General features: G+C 42.1%; 1 protein-coding gene across 1 annotated transcript in view; it reads left to right on the forward strand.

Annotated features, from left to right (window-relative positions):
* The first annotated feature begins 5,260 nt into the window (after positions 1-5,260).
* LOC124613402 (carboxypeptidase B-like) overlaps positions 5,261-21,142 on the forward strand; it is a 79,152-nt gene continuing 63,270 nt past the window's right edge. Inside the window, exons 1-2 of the mRNA XM_047142106.1 lie at positions 5,261-5,404; positions 18,470-18,775. Coding sequence (XP_046998062.1) covers positions 5,261-5,404; positions 18,470-18,775 — 450 coding nt within the window. The remainder of the gene's footprint in view (positions 5,405-18,469; positions 18,776-21,142) is intronic.

The following is a 21,142-nucleotide window of genomic DNA, read 5'->3' on the forward strand; positions in this document are numbered from 1 at the left end:
TTACGTAAGATAAATACAGCTAAATACACTCCATGGCAAAAAAGTGATGCAGCCAGAAAGGGAGGAAGAAACGAAGGGAAACTTTACAGGCTGATGTTATTCAGTGATTAAGAAATCAAGTCAAATTTACAAACAATTTGGCGGAATGAGACAACTTGTCAGCACGACGTTGCACCCCCTCTGCATGTGTGACACCAATTGATTGGGAAAGCTGTCATGAATCCGTTGTATACTCTCCTGAGACAAGATGCCCTAAAACACCTGTAATTGGTCTTAAATATCCTAAATACTGTCACTGTGACGGTGTTGATGTCCGAGATGCTCCCACACGATACATTGGAGAGAGATCTTGGGATCTAGCTGGCCACAGTAGTACCTCAACATCAGCGAGACCTTTCATATAGATACGTGCCAAGTGTGTACGATCCTAGTCCTGTTGTAAAATGGCACCTCGATTCTGTCGCATGTGATGTAACGCAAGAGGACACATGAAGTACGTGGCGTACCGTTGTGCCGCCATGATTCCGTCAACCACAACCTGCCTTTGCCTGAAGCCATACCAAATGGTTCCTTATAACATTTCGCCAGGAATAACACCACTAGACCTCTCCAAAACACTGGAACAATGGAACCTCTGCCAGGTCGCCGCCATACGCATCGACGATTGTCATCCGGATAGTGCAGAAGCGCAGTTCGTCACTGAACTCAATACGATGCTATTCATTAGATTCCATGCTTCTCAGTCACTTCACCTCTGCAAACGCAGCCGTATGTGTTCTGTTAACGGCAACTTGCGTGTGGAACTGTAACTCCCAAGTCCGGCTGCAGCCGGAACGCAGGGAATCCATTATTTGTTCTTGGTAGGCAGGAACAGACGTGAAGGAGTTATGATGTGCTTGGCGAACAATACGGCGGTACCACACTGTGGTGGTCAAAAATGTACGACCGAGATGTTGACCACAAGTGTGCTTGCCCTTACTTTCCCATGCAGTCAAGCATAGTGCCAACACCACATCCGAATGTCCCATAAATCTGGATACTGCATAATTCGACTAACCGGCCAATTGGAAAACCACAGTAAGGTCCCTTTCAAACTCTGTCAAGTGCTGATAACGCTATCTCAAACGAGTACTCTGCATCTTCGTGTCATTTACAGCCATCACTCAAAATCCGACGCTGTCCATGCCCCTTTTTCCTACGAGGCCTGGTAACAACACTAAACATGAGCAATACTAATGCACTCTGGTGGCCACAGTCACTTGTCACAGAGAATTGCAGCTCTGATTATTTACATACACACGAAGGTGGGTTCGTATATAAAGTTACGATGACATCCGACCATGTCTTCTGTGTGCTACATTTTTTTTGTCAGTACATATATATATATATATATATATATATATGTGTGTGTGTGTGTGTGTGTGTGTGTGTGGTGTGGTGTGGGGGGGGGGGGATGTGATACGGTCTACTTTTGTCAAAAGCTTGTAATTTTTGAGTTTGTTTTGTTTACCTTCAGCCTCTAAGCTCCAGCGAACAGTGAATGGATGTTGAGCGAAATTTTGAGATGCAATGGGCGCTTTGTACGACAAACATGTGGTTGTGCAGTACCCGTACAGTAGAGGAAGTGGCTATTTGAATTGCAAGCAAGATTTCGGTGTCTTTCATTGCTCTCATCGACGCAAGCTATTTGTGAGTGAAAGCGAATCTTAAAGGAACCATGACAGCTTCGGAACATCGAGGGCAGCATTATCACTACATTCGCTGGAAGTGCGAATGAAGGATCCTCATTTTGAAATTTCAGTGAATTACAAACATCAGCTGTGTACGGGACGTGATAGAATCAACGGGCAGGGTTGAAAATGTGTGCCCGACTGGAATTCGAACTCGGGAGCTCCAGCTTACTAGGCAGGCATTCTAACCCCTAAGCCACCGAGGACACAGGACCTCAGATGTTAAGTCCCATAGAGCTTAGAGCCATTTGAACCATTTGAATTTTGATTCTTGTCAGTGTTGTCATCTCGTTTGTTTGGAGCTACGTATTTGATATTACAGATTATCCATCTGTAATGACACATTCCTATGCAGAGACATACGATATCTTAAAAGCTGCGCCAAAGATAAATTGAGAGGCATGTATATTATAATCTTTGTAAAGTTCACATTGGATTCTCTTTTGTTTGATACTCCAAGGAGCTAAGGGACACTTTCGATTGTTGCCTTGTGGAGGATGGACGTGATTTTGGACTGTGCGGGAAGGCAGCCATGTGGTTGGTAATTATGGTTTGTGCGATGAGCACAGCAAGTCTTATTGTGTTGTGAATAAAAAATAGTGAAAAGTATCGAAGTGTTACGAAAATTATTTATAGCGACGTAGCATAGTATTCCTTGGTTTCCACCGTCTTCGTGAAGTGAACCGATGCCGACTCATGATGGTACACACGGTCAACAAAGAGAAGAACGTCGATGGCGACTAATGAATTAATATTGTGGCAGAAGGACTAATTCTACGTCTAAGGTGAGAACTCTGATTAAGTCAACAATGACGTGGAATTTAAAATATAAAATGTTTTTTATTTATATCGCCACACTGGCGACCGCTGACAGGGACAGTGCTGGTGGAACAAAGAGTAAGTACTTCATTGTTGTGCTACAAATGTACTTGTACTAATTACTGTTTCTCTGTTACATGACGCACATGGAAAATGACGAATAAAGTGAAACAATATTAACTGTATAAACGGATGGCACAATAACCAGAAGGAACAAGGACAAGGATTTACAAAACTAACGTAATCGTGAGTGACGCAGCTCAGTCGGAATTAAGGTAGGAAAGCGCAAACGCATGCAGTGGCTGCACCTTGGCTTAGCTCCACTTAAAGCAGAACCTTTTCCGTCCATATTAAAATCCTGGTAGTGTTTGTGGCAACACACAATTACACTTTGATAATTACTTTTTTATGTTCAACAATCGCAGAATTAGAAGACGTAGTGCGCCAACTTGTAAATTTCCGACGCGCAACAAATAACAATCGCGAGATATTTTTATTAATTCAACTGCGAGAGAATTTAAAGATTTAGATTAACAGTAAAGTACAGATAAAAATAATATCTTCACAATGGAATCGAAGAACTTTAATTTGACAAATGTTCATGGACACGTCACCGATTCTGACAATAGTGACGTAAATGATGACGCAATTAGTTTTTCAGCACAACATAATGTAGAAGTAAATACAATTCAATTGCACTCCACAGGGATTAACAATAACGAAGCACTTGCAAATGAAACCTTGTGCACAGTCGATGAAGCATCGATTACCAGATCAGATGAAAATATTTCGCGTGAAGTCAGTGAACCTAGCCCGGTTTCGATTCAATCAGACCGTGGCAGAGAAACAATGGCAACAAATAATGGCATAAATACAAACACACAAGCTTCGTCAGTTACGCTTGAGGCATTATATAGTCTGATGTCAAATGTGAGCGAGAAACTGGCGAATCTAGAAATAATGACAAACACAAAATTGTCAAACATGGAAATTGGGTTCCAACAGCAGTTTTCAAGTGTAAACACGCAATTTGAAAACATACACAGACATTTCGATCAACGCTTAAATAAACTCACCAATGAAATCGATCAAAAGATCGAAGACAAAGTCATCAAAACCGTCAATAGTGTATACAATGTATTGGCAAATGACTTAGAAAAGAAATTGTCAGATCTTACAACCAAACAGGAACAGGAACTGTCAGAAATAGTAGAAACACACAATCAAACACAAACCGTACAAAAAGAAATACATGAAAACGTACAGGCTATTCAATTAAATTTAACAAGAGTACAGTCCGCATGTGAAGAAATACCTGACCAAGTTAATAAAGTTAACGAAGAAGTCGGTTTTCTGAAACAGGAGACTCGATGTATCAACGCGGACATTATCAAAATAAATGAAACTTTAGAAAACGGTAGTGTAAATGAATCAATAACTGACCGGGAAACAAAACTTTTTGAAAAATTAGGTAATGAAATCAAAGTAGCCGAGGACAGAATACGCAAGGAAATTGCTGGTAGACTGAATGTTTCAAATGACTTGCCTACGTCAAGCAACAGGCAGTGCGACACTTATTCGCCCGTGCCAGATTACGATGTCAATAACGCAGAACATCACGCGCCCAGTCCGGCGTATGTGCACGCACCGGCACAGGCAAACAATGGCTATTCGCCAAACGCGGTGCTGCAACAGGCAGTAGGCGTGTCGCCTTGCATCTCGACGATTCTAGTCGATGAGAGCCTGTTGAAACATAGACAGTTTCCAGTTTTCTCCACAGAATCCAGAAAAACTCATCCAGTCGTATTTGTAAGAGCATTTAAAAATGTCTTACCAAGAAACTGGACTGAGGCACAGAAGATTAGATATGTAGTAGGCTTCACACAAGGCGACGCACTTTTGTGGGCCACAGACATGGCTGAACAGTGCGTCACCTACGAACAATTTGAACGGGCTTTCTTGGAGAAATATTGGTCTGCTGGGGTCCAAGAAAGACTGCGCCGTGAAGTATTCAACCCACAACCGTTCAACCTCAAAAACGGCGGGTTGAGAAAGTATTTCGAAAAGTATTTGAATAAGACGCGCTATTGGAACAATCCAATACCGCACGTAGATGTTCTCAAAATTCTGAAAAACAAACTACCCGCGAACTTACGCGAAAAATTGGTAACCATACCGGAGAACGACCTTGAATACTTTCTTTCCGTGCTTGACTCAATTGATCTAATATACGAAGAAGAGCCGAGCACAGGTAATCGGAATGAATATTCCGGAACCAATCAAAACAACGGTAACGGATATCATTTTAATGGCAGTGGACAAAACCCACACAGTTGGCATCCGTATGCGACAAGGCCAAATAATGGAACCTGGAATTACGGGAATCGGAGGAATTCGGCGCCACAGAGACGTGAAGACCGAAGGTATAGTACAGATTACGGTCCACGCCGGTACGGAAATGATAGAAATCACGTGAATGATTGGTCAGGCCCGCGTGATGAAAGGCGGCACACAAATGAAAATTACAATAGTTACAGTAATAGGAATGACAGACCAAGGAGGAATAGCGACGGCCGGTCGCAAGAAAATGTTGCACGCAGCGGTTCGGAAACTAATTGGCGACAGAATAACCACTCAGTACACTTTGTAGAGGTAACGGACAGTACTGAAGCAACGCCTTTGTCTCCCCCGGTAAACAACAATCGGTCGTAATGAGCCCCCACCGGCCGACCGATTTGACAACAGGGGGCACAAACAAGCACACATTACATCTTAGACAATTATTTTTAAGATATGATCAGGATGCGACCGTAGAAGATGATCTATGTGAAGAAGAGATGAAAGCACTGGACAAGGTAAGTGACCTCGTGCAGGCTGTAATAACAGCAAAGATAGGAACTATAATTACCAACGTAATTTTAGATACAGGCGCATCTACGAATATTATTTCTAACAGTTTATTTAAGGAAGTTTCGAAAGTATTAAAAGTACCAGTGTTGCCAACGGAAAATTGTAAAATCTTGACAGCTATAGGTAACAAGTCACAAAGTATTAAGTGCCAGTTGTTGTATGACGGCCCTTTCATTATAATAGACAAACCTCACCCAGGATGTTATCTGTTAGGTAACACACGAACGGGCAAGGTGAAAGGGTTATACCCCCACAAGGACATCAAGGAATTTTTTCATTAAAGGTTATATGTTATTTTAGCAAAATTGAAATTGTACAACCTTGGATCACATAGTAAAATTGCTGTCATTAACCTAAGAAACTTGCGAACAACTGGGGGCATATGCCAGCTTAAAAACGCAGATTTAACCAAACCTAATGAAACATGTGTTACTGTGAGTCTTAACACTATAAAAATAAACCATACAGTACTTTTGTAGTCTAACTCAGTTATTTAAGAGAGGGGAACAAAGACAAATTAGCGCGACGGTCAGAGTTTGTTCGCTTGAGACGAGCAAGAAACCACGCGTCGAAGTTGCAATCCAATGCTCAGCTCATGAGCACGCGATAGCTGCATGTCAAGACGAGGTCATTGGCCGCGCTGTAGGCAGCGAGCCGGGGTGAAATCTTCCCCCCTTCCATGTCCGATCAGCTGAGCGTATACAAAGCGCGAAGGCGCATGCGCGGTCGAGTCCAGGTGTCACGTGACTATTACACGATGGTGGCTATCACGAATAATGTTCACCAACAATGCAGAGTTTTCCCCGCGCCTACAGTCCAGTCGTGGTACGTAAGCGCGCATGCGCGGAACGTTTAAAAGTTTTGAGACCACTCTTACTATGAGACACAGAGACGAAAGTCATTCAAAAACAAGAAAGGAAAGGGTACACAAGTCTTGTAAATAGTAACTTAGAAAATTTAATTATAAACTGGTATTACGTAATAAAAGTGAACATGCAAGTACATACTGGTCATGGACGGTATTGTAATATTATATTATACTGAGTAAAATCTTAGCTTGTACGGAAGGAGAAAGAAAATAGAAAAAAAATAGATAAATAATGCAGATATATAACCGGAAGAAAGGCTATGTACACGAGAACAGCACACAATTACATATAGGGAAAAAGCAGCAAAGAGGAAATCAAAGAGATAACGCATACATTTACATTACACAGTAGATAGCGATTTTCAGAATGAACAACAAGGTAAACGCGGGAATTTTTGTGACTAAGGAAAAGAGTGACACAAGCTTTAAAATAGGAAAATAATAAACAGATCTATGCAGCGTGAGTAATGAACTGAATCGCTCTCAAAACAAATACCTAGAGTTTATAGAGAGAGAGACACACATTAACGTTAGGAAACACCTGAAGCACTCAGCAAACAACTTTGTAGAATATATAAGCTATACACGAGGGTACATGTACGAAAGCTAAAGTGTAAAGGAGGAAAATAGGGAATGTTGCGCATTAATGGACTGTAAGGCAGTTATGTATGTAAGAAGAAATATTTAGTTGTAAGTATCGTTAGTATAAGGGACGATGCTCAGCACACCCTGAATTATTTTGGAATATTGAAGGAATGGTGTAGGATACCGAGAAAGGGCCCCACTAGCAAAGTGTATATTATAGTGGTAGATATTTTTTGTGTATAAACGTATGTATGAATGTGTGAAAGGCGAAAGAAGCTCTGTACATGTACGGAACTTAAACAACGTAGAAGTGTATAAGGAAAATTAAACTGTAAGACAACCTCGTATAAACAGGTATACCTAACGTCAGGAAACAACTTAATTAAAACTGTAAGACTCTACGAGTGTACGAGAAAAGGTGAAAAACCTGACACAAAGTGCAATATTAGCGATGCTTCACTCATGTATGCAAAAGGAAGGTATGAATTACTTTACCCACTTGAAACATGAAAGGAAAAAATCATGTCAAAATTATATGTTTCACACATATTACAATTTACAGTCACAAAGAATGAAAATGATCTCGCCGCTATACGAGAAACAGGTAAGTAGTGTGATCGACGACCTGTAAGCAAAGGAATCGTCTATAAAATGAATTATGAACAAAAGCGTCGTAAAGAATTTCATGCTGCACTGAAGCTATGAAAGTCTGATTGTTCGTGTACATAGATTTTCATGACAACCGATGCATTAAAATGTCTGTATTTTTTCTCCCATGATAACACAAGACGCCTATAAGCGCACTTTAATTGAAGATGATACACGCAAACAAGGGCGTGCCGCTATTATGAAACTCTGTACATAGTAATAGTAGTTACACCCTGAACTTCAAAATTTTATGTTTGTATGTCCATGTTAAGGTAGGAAGTTTTATTAGGGTTAATGATTTACAAGCACACCAGAATGTGCTTACGCCCAAAACACTGTACATATTAGGGTTATGCTGCATAGAAATGATTATTTCGTGCATTTTCAGATTTTATACGCAAAAAACCGTAGCATACACGTAGTCGTTGCCACTACCCTAAGTAGAAGGTAGAAAATTCCCTTCCCAAGCTTCAGTGGAGCGGCTACAGCTGTATTCTCTGCATGCTGATGCATGTCGTTGCGTATGAAGAATACGTAACGGAGGTAAACCTTAACTTATACTCGAGTTCAAGAAGGAAAACAAAGGACTTGTTCCTTCTAACAGATTAATGGAAAAAGGCGAGTGTGTGTGTGTCAGTAAAATCCAAGACGAAGAAGCCACTATGAGTGGTCAAAAATTTTTTCAATTTTAGTTGATAGTTTTTTCCTGTAGTTAATGTAAACAATGTATTGTATGTATTATATGTTATTCCATTGTATGTGATGTATTTTGTATTTCATGCCAAGTCCCGTGACTTACAAATTATGTGCATTGACCAGAAGTATTGAGGGGAATGAATCTCAGTACAATAGGTAAAAGGGGTTAATGCGAAGAAAAAAAAGTGTAGTGAAAAGGAAGTTTCGATCGCAATACTCGCGGTTAAAGTGGTGTGTGTGTAGAAATTAAAATTGTGCAAAGTAGTGCTACGTTGCAAATGTCAGCGACCCTAAACAAGTGACAGCGAAAATTGAAGCTTGTATCGTCAAACGACCCATGGCGTCACAGTAGGAAAGGACAATGCCAAACAAGTTTGACATGGTACGCTTCTTACTAGGAGCTGCATCGACGGGATCGTCCTCCGCCTCGCACATAGTGTGGTGTGTTGTTCGGGGCACATATTCCAATGTACCTCGTTGTATCCAGTCTAAGTACTGGAAGGAACTACAAAAAGCACACGCATACTGAGGTTCGGAAGTCTCGACGGTACCCGCACGTCGGTGTATATTCAGTGCACTGGCGCGCGTATTCAACCAACGTCGCCCGCTAACGGACGACCAAACAATCAGGCGCGCGTATCACCCGCCCATATTCAACACGGGCTAGCGAACATAGCTCGTCGCCCCAGAATAAATACAGAAGGCAATACAAGGACTTAATTTTCACCTCGGATGAGGAAGGAAACATTTGTATGTAACGTTGTATTCAGTGTATATTTTATTGTACAAACTTTACTACATGATGTCATTTTCTCAGTATTAACCAGAACTTTGTATATTAGGATTAAGGTTTGTAAATATTAGCATAAGTATACCAAAAAACTGACACACACTCAGAAATACCAAAGAATTCACAGTGCCATGAAAATGAGACAATAAAAATGAAGTTTGTAAATAAAAGACCCCCAAACCTATCAATTGCAAGGTCGACTACTGTATCCTGTCAATCAAATAAAATTTTCTAGTGACAGTATACAGTAGGGGGGCAGTTGTAATGACACATTCCTATGCAGAGACATACGATATCTTAAAAGCTGCGCCAAAGATAAATTGAGAGGCATGTATATTATAATCTTTGTAAAGTTCACATTGGATTCTCTTTTGTTTGATACTCCAAGGAGCTAAGGGACACTTTCGATTGTTGCCTTGTGGAGGATGGACGTGATTTTGGACTGTGCGGAAAGGCAGCCATGTGGTTGGTAATTATGGTTTGTGCGATGAGCACAGCAAGTCTTATTGTGTTGTGAATAAAAAATAGTGAAAAGTATCGAAGTGTTACGAAAATTATTTATAGCGACGTAGCATAGTATTCCTTGGTTTCCACCGTCTTCGTGAAGTGAACCGATGCCGACTCATGATGGTACACACGGTCAACAAAGAGAAGAACATCGATGGCGACTAATGAATTAATATTGTGGCAGAAGGACTAATTCTACGTCTAAGGTGAGAACTCTGATTAAATCAACAATGACGTGGAATTTAAAATATAAAATGTTTTTTATTTATTTCGCCGCACATCAAATGTCCGTTTCTGAACTACGGCTCCAGTATCTGGGAATATAACCGCGGGACTGACATTTTCTAACTGATCTAATACAGCCTTTACTGATGTACTATCTTGATGCCCAACGTGGGGTCAATACATCCCACTACACTGCTGGAATGAAAACTGTAGCATCACGAAGACAAACGTAATGCCATCTACATTCTGTGCGTAAGTAGACAATACACAACCGGATTCTTATTCAGAAACGGCATTTGAACGTCATTTGTTTGTGAGAGGATCGTGTTACGCTTCGTGTATGAAGGAGAAATTTCTGTTTTTAAGTGCCGGAATCCAACAGTGGCAGCAACATGGTAAATCAAAACTGTGCTTTGTCGTTCCGCGATGCTGTTGCTCACATCGTTCGGGATCCCACGACTGTCAGGTGAATATTGAATCGATTGGTTCAGGAGGGCCTCAGTCGACGCCATGCAGGGTCTCAATGGCCCCACGCAACTAGTGCCTGAAAGACAAGACATAGCTTTTGCTCTGCCGTGCAGGATGTTACAGTCAAGTCCTGTACATGGAACCAGGAAATAGGCTGGTTTCCAACAAGGATTTCCTGAACTTGACTCGACCATAGGTGTATTAGTAGTAAAGAACAAATGTATTAAAACCTCATGCATGATGCGGTATTATTTCAGGTATCTGAGTGTTTATCAAATCTCCTAATATATGTGTGGTACCATGATGTAATTGTGTAGTTGTATTCAACGGCATATGTGGATACCATCTACGAAATTTATTGCGAACAGAGTTAATGACACAGAAGCAATAAATTTGAAAGCCATGCAATATGCGGCAGTTTTTTACGCATCTCATTGTTAATGACGCCGTAGCTCCTGAACTGTGATAAGTTTATGGGTCTTACCCCGACAGCGATTACTGCCTGACACTGAGGGATATGTGCAGCACGTTTGGTTGAAGTCGGTCCTATAGGTTAGGGGGAAATGTGGAAAACACACACACACACACACACACACACAGATATATATATATATATATATATATATATATATATATATATATATATATATATATACACTCCTGGAAATTGAAGTACGAACACCGTGAATTCATTGTCCCAGGAAGGGGAAACTTTATTGACACATTCCTGGGGTCAGATACATCACATGATCACACTGACAGAACCACAGGCACATAGACACAGGCAACAGAGCATGCACAATGTCGGCACTAGTATAGTGTATATCCACCTTTCGCAGCAATGCAGGCTGCTATTCTCCCATGGAGACGATCGTAGAGATGCTGGATGTAGTCCTGTGGAACGGCTTGCCATGCCATTTCCACCTGGCGCCTCAGTTGGACCAGCGTTCGTGCTGGACGTGCAGACCGCGTGAGACGACGCTTCATCCAGTCCCAAACATGCTCAATGGGGGACAGATCCGGAGATCTTGCTGGCCAGGGTAGTTGACTTACACCTTCTAGAGCACGTTGGGTGGCACGGGATACATGCGGACGTGCATTGTCCTGTTGGAACAGCAAGTTCCCTTGCCGGTCTAGGAATGGTAGAATGATGGGTTCGATGACGGTTTGGATGTACCGTGCACTATTCAGTGTCCCCTCGACGATCACCAGTGGTGTACGGCCAGTGTACGAGATCGCTCCCCACACCATGATGCCGGGTGTTGGCCCTGTGTGCCTCGGTCGTATGCAGTCCTGATTGTGGCGCTCACCTGCACGGCGCCAAACACGCATACGACCATCATTGGCACCAAGGCAGAAGCGACTCTCATCGCTGAAGACGACACGTCTCCATTCGTCCCTCCATTCACGCCCGTCGCGACACCACTGGAGGCGGGCTGCACGATGTTGGGGCGTGAGCGGAAGACGGTCTAACGGTGTGCGGGACCGTAGCCCAGCTTCATGGAGACGGTTGCGAATGGTCCTCGCCGATACCCCAGGAGCAACAGTGTCCCTAATTTGCTGGGAAGTGGCGGTGCGGTCCCCTACGGCACTGCGTAGGATCCTACGGTCTTGGCGTGCATCCGTGCGTCGCTGCGGTCCGGTCCCAGGTCGACGGGCACGTGCACCTTCCGCCGACCACTGGCGATAACATCGATGTACTGTGGAGACCTCACGCCCCACGTGTTGAGCAATTCGGCGGTACGTCCACCCGGCCTCCCGCATGGCCACTATACGCCCTCGCTCAAAGTCCGTCAACTGCACATACGGTTCACGTCCACGCTGTCGCGGCGTGCTACCAGTGTTAAAGACTGCGATGGAGCTCCGTATGCCACGGCAAACTGGCTGACACTGACGGCGGCGGTGCACAAATGCTGCGCAGCTAGCGCCATTCGACGGCCAACACCGCGGTTCCTGGTGTGTCCGCTGTGCCGTGCGTGTGATCATTGCTTGTACAGCCCTCTCGCAGTGTCTGGAGCAAGTATGGTGGGTCTGACACACCGGTGTCAATGTGTTCTTTTTTCCATTTCCAGGAGTGTATATATATATATATATATATATATATATATATATATATATATCCATTTTTATAATATGCATGAATTATAGCGCTGATGATAGCTGCAAGGTTACCTGACATCTAGATCTGCAATAAAAAAGACAGATGACATTACGAGCGATGCTATCTTCTTCCTGTCCTGGATTACATCACGGTCGTCGGACACAGTCATTCCCATGTAATGAAACATAATGAATATTCTGATCCTTACTGCCTCTCTAACATTTCCAGCGTTTCTTGTGAAAAGAAGCGCAGCCAAGGCACATAAAAACTCTTTTTCAGGTTAACATTATTTGGGAGCCTAAGGACACCATTCCATGCACTGTGTCCATTTCTTTATGCTAGTCTTCGGAGAAACAACCACTGTAGAATGTGCATTCACTGTCTTCGTCTTCAGACTGCACACCCAAAGCATTATCTCCAGTTAAATTTGAATTAGACTACGAATGACTGGAAAACTGTCTTCTGTATTTTCCTTTTCTCCTTATTGATTTCGCTACGGCTTTCATCTCTTTGAATTGTTTCAAATATTCCCTGTACGCATACGATGTTAGCTATTTAACCGATTCAGAACATGCTGATATTACTAGATCAGATGGCTCCAGATTTGGCTTGCCGATTTTAGGAGCTGGCCTGATGAAAATTTGAATCCCATTTGCTCCGTTGTTTGCATCTTGTGTGTCAGACTCCTGGTGTACTGAAAAGTCATTGTCTCTAAGTATACGCCTGTTAATTGGAAAGAATCACGCTTTCCAGTGACCGTTTTGGAGTGTTTTTCATTTTTACGGCTCTCAAGTATGCTTCTTACTGCTCTCACGTATGCCGCTCCAAATAATCTCGTAATCAAAAGCGATGTTGCTACTTGACCTGTATTATTTGCACACCAGATTTCTACTTCTTGAAGATAACACGTTTTAAACAGTCCCGTGAATTCTACACATGAGGCTGTATTTTATGCGTGGATTGGGGTGATAACCAGATGTAGTGGACACTGTTTTCTCTTGCTTTGTCTCTCACACAAATGTGATATGATACCCCTCAAGTATTAGCGCTACAGGATTATCGCTAGATTGATCCAAAACGTTCGCAAATTTTTCAGACCACTTAGTAAAAATAATACTCTGAATCCATCTACTATGGTCGAAAGATAAAGACATTCTAATATGAGATACCATATTCTAATACGCAATACTGTTGCGTATTAGGATATCCATGGTATCGCATGTTAGGAATAAGCCATCTAACGCTAGAAACCTAGCCCTATAGTTACGCTGCCTGGCTTGAACAGTTCACTATAGCGAACGAAAGAGTACTTTATGAAGAATATGTTTTTGTTTCGTTGTTGTGGTCTTCAGTCCAAAGACTGATTTGATGCAGCTCTCCATGCTACTCTACCCTATGCAAGCCTCTTCATCTCAGAGTAACTACTGCAACCTAAATCATTCTGAGACTGCGTACTGTATTCATCTCTTGGTCTCCCTTTACGATTTTCGGGTAAAAGTGCAAAAGGACTGCTATTGAACTTGGTTCTTACTTTCGACAGCATAATTTGAAAAGTAAATAATTACCGTTTAGATTCGCACCAATGAACTGAATAGTTACTCGATTGGTTACCCTCTCCTGCATTTTAAAAACGAATTTCGTGAAAAATAAAATTTTGCTAAAAATATAACTAATCAAGAATCAATTTCTCATCGAGATAATAACATTCTCTCAGTCCCATAAAACGAATGCCCGTAACGTAAGTTGGATGAATTTTGTATAAAATTTTGTCAGTTTTTTGACATAGCTTTTTAACTTGTACTATAATAGTTCTTATATTATGAATGAAAACACACACAACACTGGTGTAAAATTCTACAATATTTATCATTTATTTCACAAACCGGTTTTCGACTGTTACGACATCATCACGTACAAAGGTAAAAGAGTATCTCCATTTCCAGAGATGAAAATAATAAGATTCAGGAATAAAACGAGAGCAGTTATTTCAGTGTCAGTGTGATTTAAGATTATTTAACTAAGATGAAATATGTGACAAATAACTAATGAACTATACACAAATTACAGATGGTGCAGATGGCTCTATGCACTATGGGACTTAACATCTGAGATCATCAGTCCCCTAGACTTAGAACTACCTAAACCTAACTAACCTAAGGACATCAGATACATTCAAGCCCGAGGCAGGATTCGAAGCTGCGACCTTAGCAGGAGCGCTAATTCCGAACTGAAGCGCCTAGAACCGCTCGGCCACACCAGCTCATCTTGCCTAGTAAAGCGGTGCGGGTCTCCCGCATCGTTCCCCTACGCTCTGTAAAGAAGCATGGGACTTCATTTCATTTCACAAATTGAACAATAAACTTTGGTGAGATGGTCGTCTTATAGGAGTGAGAGAATACTATTATGTCGATGAATAGCAAAATAATCATGTCTTTAATGGATCTTAAAATACAAACAAATAAAATATACTAGTGAGATTAAGCAGGTAACTGAAGCAGCGGTGGTTGTGCGAACAATTTTTTTCAGCACGACAAGGTAAATAATGGTAACTATAATAAAGGAAAAATGCGGCGTGTGAGTAAGAGGAGTAATTTATAACACGACCTGGATGATATTATGAAATGGTACCAGCAGCTAGAAGCGGTGAGTAAGGGAACTGTGTTTCGTCATTCAGTACTAAGCTTGGGTAGATGGACATATCTTTATTAATTTCCACAACTTCAAGACAGTTCATCTTCCTTCCTTTATGTATGTAATATAATACTTGAGGTTGCACCTCATGAATATGTCCTTTAAGCAGATGGTCTGCAAAAGTAGGGTTTCCTCTTCTAAGTGTCCAACTTCTGCGATGTCCTTTCAAGCGGGTGCATATTGCCGTGATAGACTGACCTATACAGAATTTGCCACAATTAAAAGTAATTTTACATGTTTCACGCATTTGCACAGCTGGAATTACAAGTAATTTTATACGTTCTACTCTTTGCCAAGGCTGCAAAAAAATGACCTTGTATAATCAGGGCTGCTTCAATTATCTGATTAATATCACTAGTATAATTTACCTGTTTGTGTTTAGGAACTATTGAAGATGTAACACCCCACCTGTCACATATCTGGTTTTGGTGTGTGTTGACCCCAGGTAATTGACTAACAGATCAACAGAGAGTGCAAAACTGCCGCGATGTCAGATTACGCAAAGAAAGTAATAAGACCATGTGACTCCTGATTGAATCTTTTAATTAAAAAGGGGTGCACTTTGATGTTATATTCAGCTATTGAACACCAGATGAAAATGTTGAACATAAAATTAATTAAGAAAGTGACTTGGGATTTCAACTACTTGATTGAAAATAGATTGCAGTCGATTAGCACAGATTTATTTTAACTCACGACCTTCAATCATCACATTACATGACTCTCCTAACAGGCAGTGGTAATAAATTGCGTTTGCGTGGAGTAAAGCGCGATAAATCAAAAGTAATCCCTATTGACTGACCCAGGCGTAATGCGAAGTGCAAGAAGAATTCTACAATACACGGCCCATGAAACCCTCTTGGAAACTTTGCCGACGTGATCCAACAAATTAATGATTGGCCGGAGCGGGCGCAATATCACCGAATTCAGCGTGGCAGCACGGCATCATTATACGGGCATCAGCCGACCTCGTGGTGCTGCAAGGCTGCGCTCGTCTATTCACTTCTAGCTATCTTCCTCAGTACATAGCTGAACTAAAACTTTCTATCTCCAAGCTCAATCGTTCTGTTTGCTAAGTCCTAAACTGCAGAGATGCTCACTCTCTCTCAGGCAAGCTGAGTAAAGAACGCCATGTCCGCACTCTAGGCAAGCTGGGAACTGAAAACCACTACAGAGACTTTTCCCAGTCTGCTCTTCGCCTCGGTTTCCCTTCCAGCAAAATCACTTACGCCAATTGCAGCGCAACTCGCGTTAATTATGCATCGCTTCCAGGTGCCGACCAGTGCCTGCTCTCGGAAGTGAACAAATTCCCACAAAATTTCCCTTCCTCTCAACTTCTGCTATTTAGCTCCTTCCAGGCCACCCATCAAGGTCAGCATCTGCACAAAACACCAATTTTTCCGGAATTCTGGCTCCCAGGAGAGTACTTCAAATTCCTTGGTCCTATGTTCCCATCAGAGGCCGGCATATTTCATTCTGTCGCTCCTCACCTGATTTACTTCAGACTCTGTGGACCGTGAATTCAGCGTGAAGTTACTATAGTCACAAACACGCATATTTTGGCCTCTGTTGAGCGCTCCACCACAGCTTTGTGCGGCTTTCTCGCATGTTTCACTGAAAACGGGATGAAGGACATTTATCAACAGGCATACAAGTTCTCTGTCTGCTTCCCGGTACACCAGCATGGGGTCAACCACCCCCCCTCACTGTCACTCATCTTAAGGCAGCTGGAGGCCTCGCCCCACTACCGCTTTCTCAAGAGTTTGAGCGCCATAAGCTGCCTATTGTCACTTCCCTTCACTGCTCCCCAGCCGTGCACTGTGGTCAACTCGAATACTTCCCTGGGATAAACTAGTCTCCAGTAAATTGATGCGTTTCCACAAAGTTTTCATGTCGTGTCAATTACTTTAAAACCATCGCCCAACATTAATTATTCCAATACGTCCATACTATACCCTCTACAAGATGTATTGTGCCTTGTCAGTCATTTTTGTTCAGCCCTACTGTTCACTCAGTGTGAGTTAGGTGATCTTTAATGACTTCATGTAAGGGGCATAGTTCTTGCCATCTTACAAAGACAAGATTAGTTTGTTCAGCCACACCCTTGGTATACGTCATTGAGGTTTATTGTTTAGTTTACTTTCTTCTATGAACAATTTTTGTAATTTGTATACAGTTCATTTCTTAATTGTCACATATTTTATCTTAGTTAAATAAACTTACGTTGCAAGTACAATGAAGTAATTTCTCTTGTTTTATTACTAAATATGGCATTATCATTTTGATTTTTAGAAATGGAGAAATTCTGTAGATGCACTAGTTTAAAATCTATTGTGATGGCTATAAAGTTTATATGCTGGAAGTCAATAAAATAAAAAAGGTTTAAGATCTTTGATCCTACAAAATTTCACTGCAGCACATGTTTATCTTTGTAACTGATGATGGTGTAACAGCTGAAAACTGGTTTGTGAAACAAATAATAAATATTGTAGAATATTAGACCAATATTGCGTGTGTTTTCATTCATAATGCATAAAATATTCTACCAAGGATTGATGGAACAATCAAGGCAGTATAATAGTTCTCTTAAAGAGTACAAATAATACTACCTGTGTTGTATTCATCAAGACAAGAGAAGCTACCAAAAAAGGTCACTGACACCTACCATGATGGAGGCATAAAAAGTATTGGCCAGATGACCAAACCAAAGTCTGATTCAACGAGTGACGTCCAGGCACCTTGACGTGAAGCTGCTTGCACAGTGATGCTAACACCTCCTTCGGACCACATCTAGCGCTAGCACTACATATATGCTGAAGCTGCCAACATTCAATACTTCCGTGTATAACGTTTCACTAATATTAATTTCCTTTGTTGTAGTTAATGTCTCCCTGCCATGATCATATTTTGCAGCTGTAGCCCAACATTGGCAGTAATAGGGCGAAAGTGTTGCACCTGTTTGCGACATGTCTGTTCATGCCAAGAATGCCCGATGTGAGAGCAGTTTTGTCGACTGCTTGTTTTCTACATGAAGAGGGGGAAGTTTTCGTTCCCCTGTTTTTTTTCTTGAAATAAGCGATATTCTCACATTGAGTCATCCCCTCCACATAGGGTTCTTTGAAAATAGAGAGCTGAGGATGGAGAACCAAGTTTCATAACATTCATGTTCTGAGTGCCTTGGATTTGATCTCCCGCCAGCCATTTGGTGATGATGGATGCACGCTGTGCTGATTTTGGGGCACTGTATGTTTCACAAACTGCACTAGTACCATCCGTACTCTGAGCTAATTGTCTACCGAGGCAGCACTGGGGATGATACAGGCATATCCTTATACTGTACACTTACTTATTACTAAACAACATCCCTTTTATCATGACAGTATGCTCTGACCTAATGTTATATGGTCTGTGTTCTCCACCATGGTTTATAGATTCTGCAGTACCTGTCGGATCTGGCTTCAAACTACTCTGACACAGTGACGGTAGAGTCCATCGGGAACAGCTACGCAGGCCGCGATCTGGATATCATCAAGATATCCTCCGGAGGTGACGACACCAGGCCTGTTATACTGATCGACGCGGGCATCCACGCCAGGGAGTGGATCGCGCCTGCTGCTGCCCTCTATGTCATCAACCAGCTGGTCGAGAACCCTGCAGAAAGTGCGCTGACAGACAACGTCGATTGGCACATCGTCCCCGTGCTCAACCCTGATGGTTACGAGTACACCTTCAAAGAGGTAATGACAACAGGAACTACAGGGGAACTTATATTTATACACTCTAAGAAAAGAAAAGACGCTCCATCAAGGAATTATCCCAATGGGACAGAAATGACAGATGTGATGTACATGCACAGACAAACAAATGATTACAGTTTAACGAAAATTAGATGATTTATCCAAGAGAAAGAGCTCCACAAATTGAGCACGTTAGTAACACTATGGTATACTTCTAGCCCTTATGAAAGCAGTTATTCGGCTTGGCATTCATTGATAGAGATGGTGGATATCGTGCCAAGTTCTGTCCAATTGGCGCTTTAAATAATAAAAATCACGAGCTGGATAGAGGGTTCTGCCCATAATGCTTCAAAAGTTCTCAATTGGGGAGAGATCCGGTGACCTTGCTGGCCAAGGACAACAAAACGGGGCGTAGAATATCATCGATGTACCACTGTGCTGTAGGGGTGCTGCGGATGACAACCAAAGGGGTCCTGCTACGAAAATAAATGGCTCTCAAGACCATCAATCCTGACTGTCGCGCGTGTGGTGGGCGACACTCAGCTTTGTATCCATCCCTGTCCAGGCCGTCTCCAGACACGTTTCGGGACTGGAATCTCGTCTGTAATAGAACTGTCTTCAGTGATGAGTCCCACTGTTAATTGAGCCCCAATCACCAGAAAAGAAACGTCTGGTGACGCCTTGGACAGCAGTGGCACACCAACCTGACTCTCGCCCGCCGTACTGCCCGGTAGCCAGGAGTGATGGCCTGGGCTGCCATTTGTTTTCATAGCAGGACGCCATTTGTTGTCATCCGTGGTGCCTTTACAGTACAGTGGTACTCGATGATATTCTACGCATCGTTTTATCTGCCTTCATGGCAAGTCATCCTAGACTTACATTTAAGCAAGATAATACCCGCCCTTGCAAGGCGAGAGTTTCTGCAGCTTGTCGTCGTGTGTCCCAAAGCCTACCTTGTTCAGCAAGATCGTCAGATCTTTCCATAATGGAGAACGTTTAGAGCATTATGGGTAGGACCCTCCAACCACCTCACTCTGGAGAGCATCCAACAACTCTGTCAATCAGTATCAAGCCAAATAACCTCTTGCATAAGGGGCAGTGTGTAGTAGTTCCATTGTTGTGATATTTAAACTTTTCCCAATATAATGACTATTCCCAAAAGAGTATTTTTGTAGATGATTATTTCCCTAGGAGATTCCATAACAATTACATGGTTTCTCGGGAATGGGAGGGGAGGAGATAAAAACCACCTGCCAGCTCCTAGGCAATCAGTTCATCAGCCTACCTGATGATGGCAAGGGTGGATACTTGCCGAAATATCGTGGCCATCGAACACTGACATTTGGTCATTTACCACGAACTATTCCGTAATCTAACCCTGTCTCCTGTAGGAGTGAGACGAAGGTGCTGAAGAATATTTACAAGTTCTTCACATTAAAAAATACTGGTTCTTGATATATAACGTTGTAAGTGGCCTTTCGCGGTATAATAGGCGTCTATCTTCAAGAGTTTGCAATTCATGTTTTTCAACATTTTCGTGATGCACTCCCGTAAGTCATACAATACTGTGGCTATTCGTGGCATCGTTCTTTTTTATAAAATATATGATCAGGCTAACATCCGAAACTGAGAAAGTTATTGGTAGAATAAAACTTCCCATTCAGTTGCCATTAATTTTTTATTTATTGCACTGACAGTTTCGAATCCTAAAGCATGTCTTCAGGTGTCACGAACAGCGAACGAGAGAAGCCTCTAGCATACACGAATTATGGGGTTAACATTAAAAAATAAAGGTAAAGCCATTAAAAGTGATGTTCTTATGAAACCTTAAATCTGTGGCAGTGAGGCCAATCGGTCACGGGGAGGGGAGGCGGGCATACCCACGTCAAACAAACGCATAGGACTGGGACGAATACGCTAACATAGAGGGAGGGATCAGGACAAAAAAGACATCTATAGCAAATAAATAAATAACTGCACTCACACGTAGGACCAGAAACCACGTTGACCACATCGACAGCACTACACACAAGTGTGTAAAGCAGAGACGGACCAGATGCCAGCTGACAGCGGCAGCAGAAGCGACTGACACACTAGCCAATGAGGTGGGAACCACAGTAGATAGCTGAGAAACTACGGGACACAGGGGCTGATTCGTCTGCTCGCTTACGTAATGGTGAATCACAAGATCGATACAAAATATAACTACAAATGCAAGAATAATTATAATAATGATGAACACGAGTGTTGCGCAAAAATGCTTAATATATACTTGACAGAGTGCCCCAGGACAAAAACGTGAAAGATAAAAATACAACTAAAATAGAGGGCACAGATAGGTGCAAAAATGTTTCTAAAACTGAGCTA

The sequence above is a fragment of the Schistocerca americana genome, chromosome 4 (genome assembly GCF_021461395.2).
Source record: "Schistocerca americana isolate TAMUIC-IGC-003095 chromosome 4, iqSchAmer2.1, whole genome shotgun sequence".
NCBI classification, from domain to species: domain Eukaryota; kingdom Metazoa; phylum Arthropoda; class Insecta; order Orthoptera; family Acrididae; genus Schistocerca; species Schistocerca americana.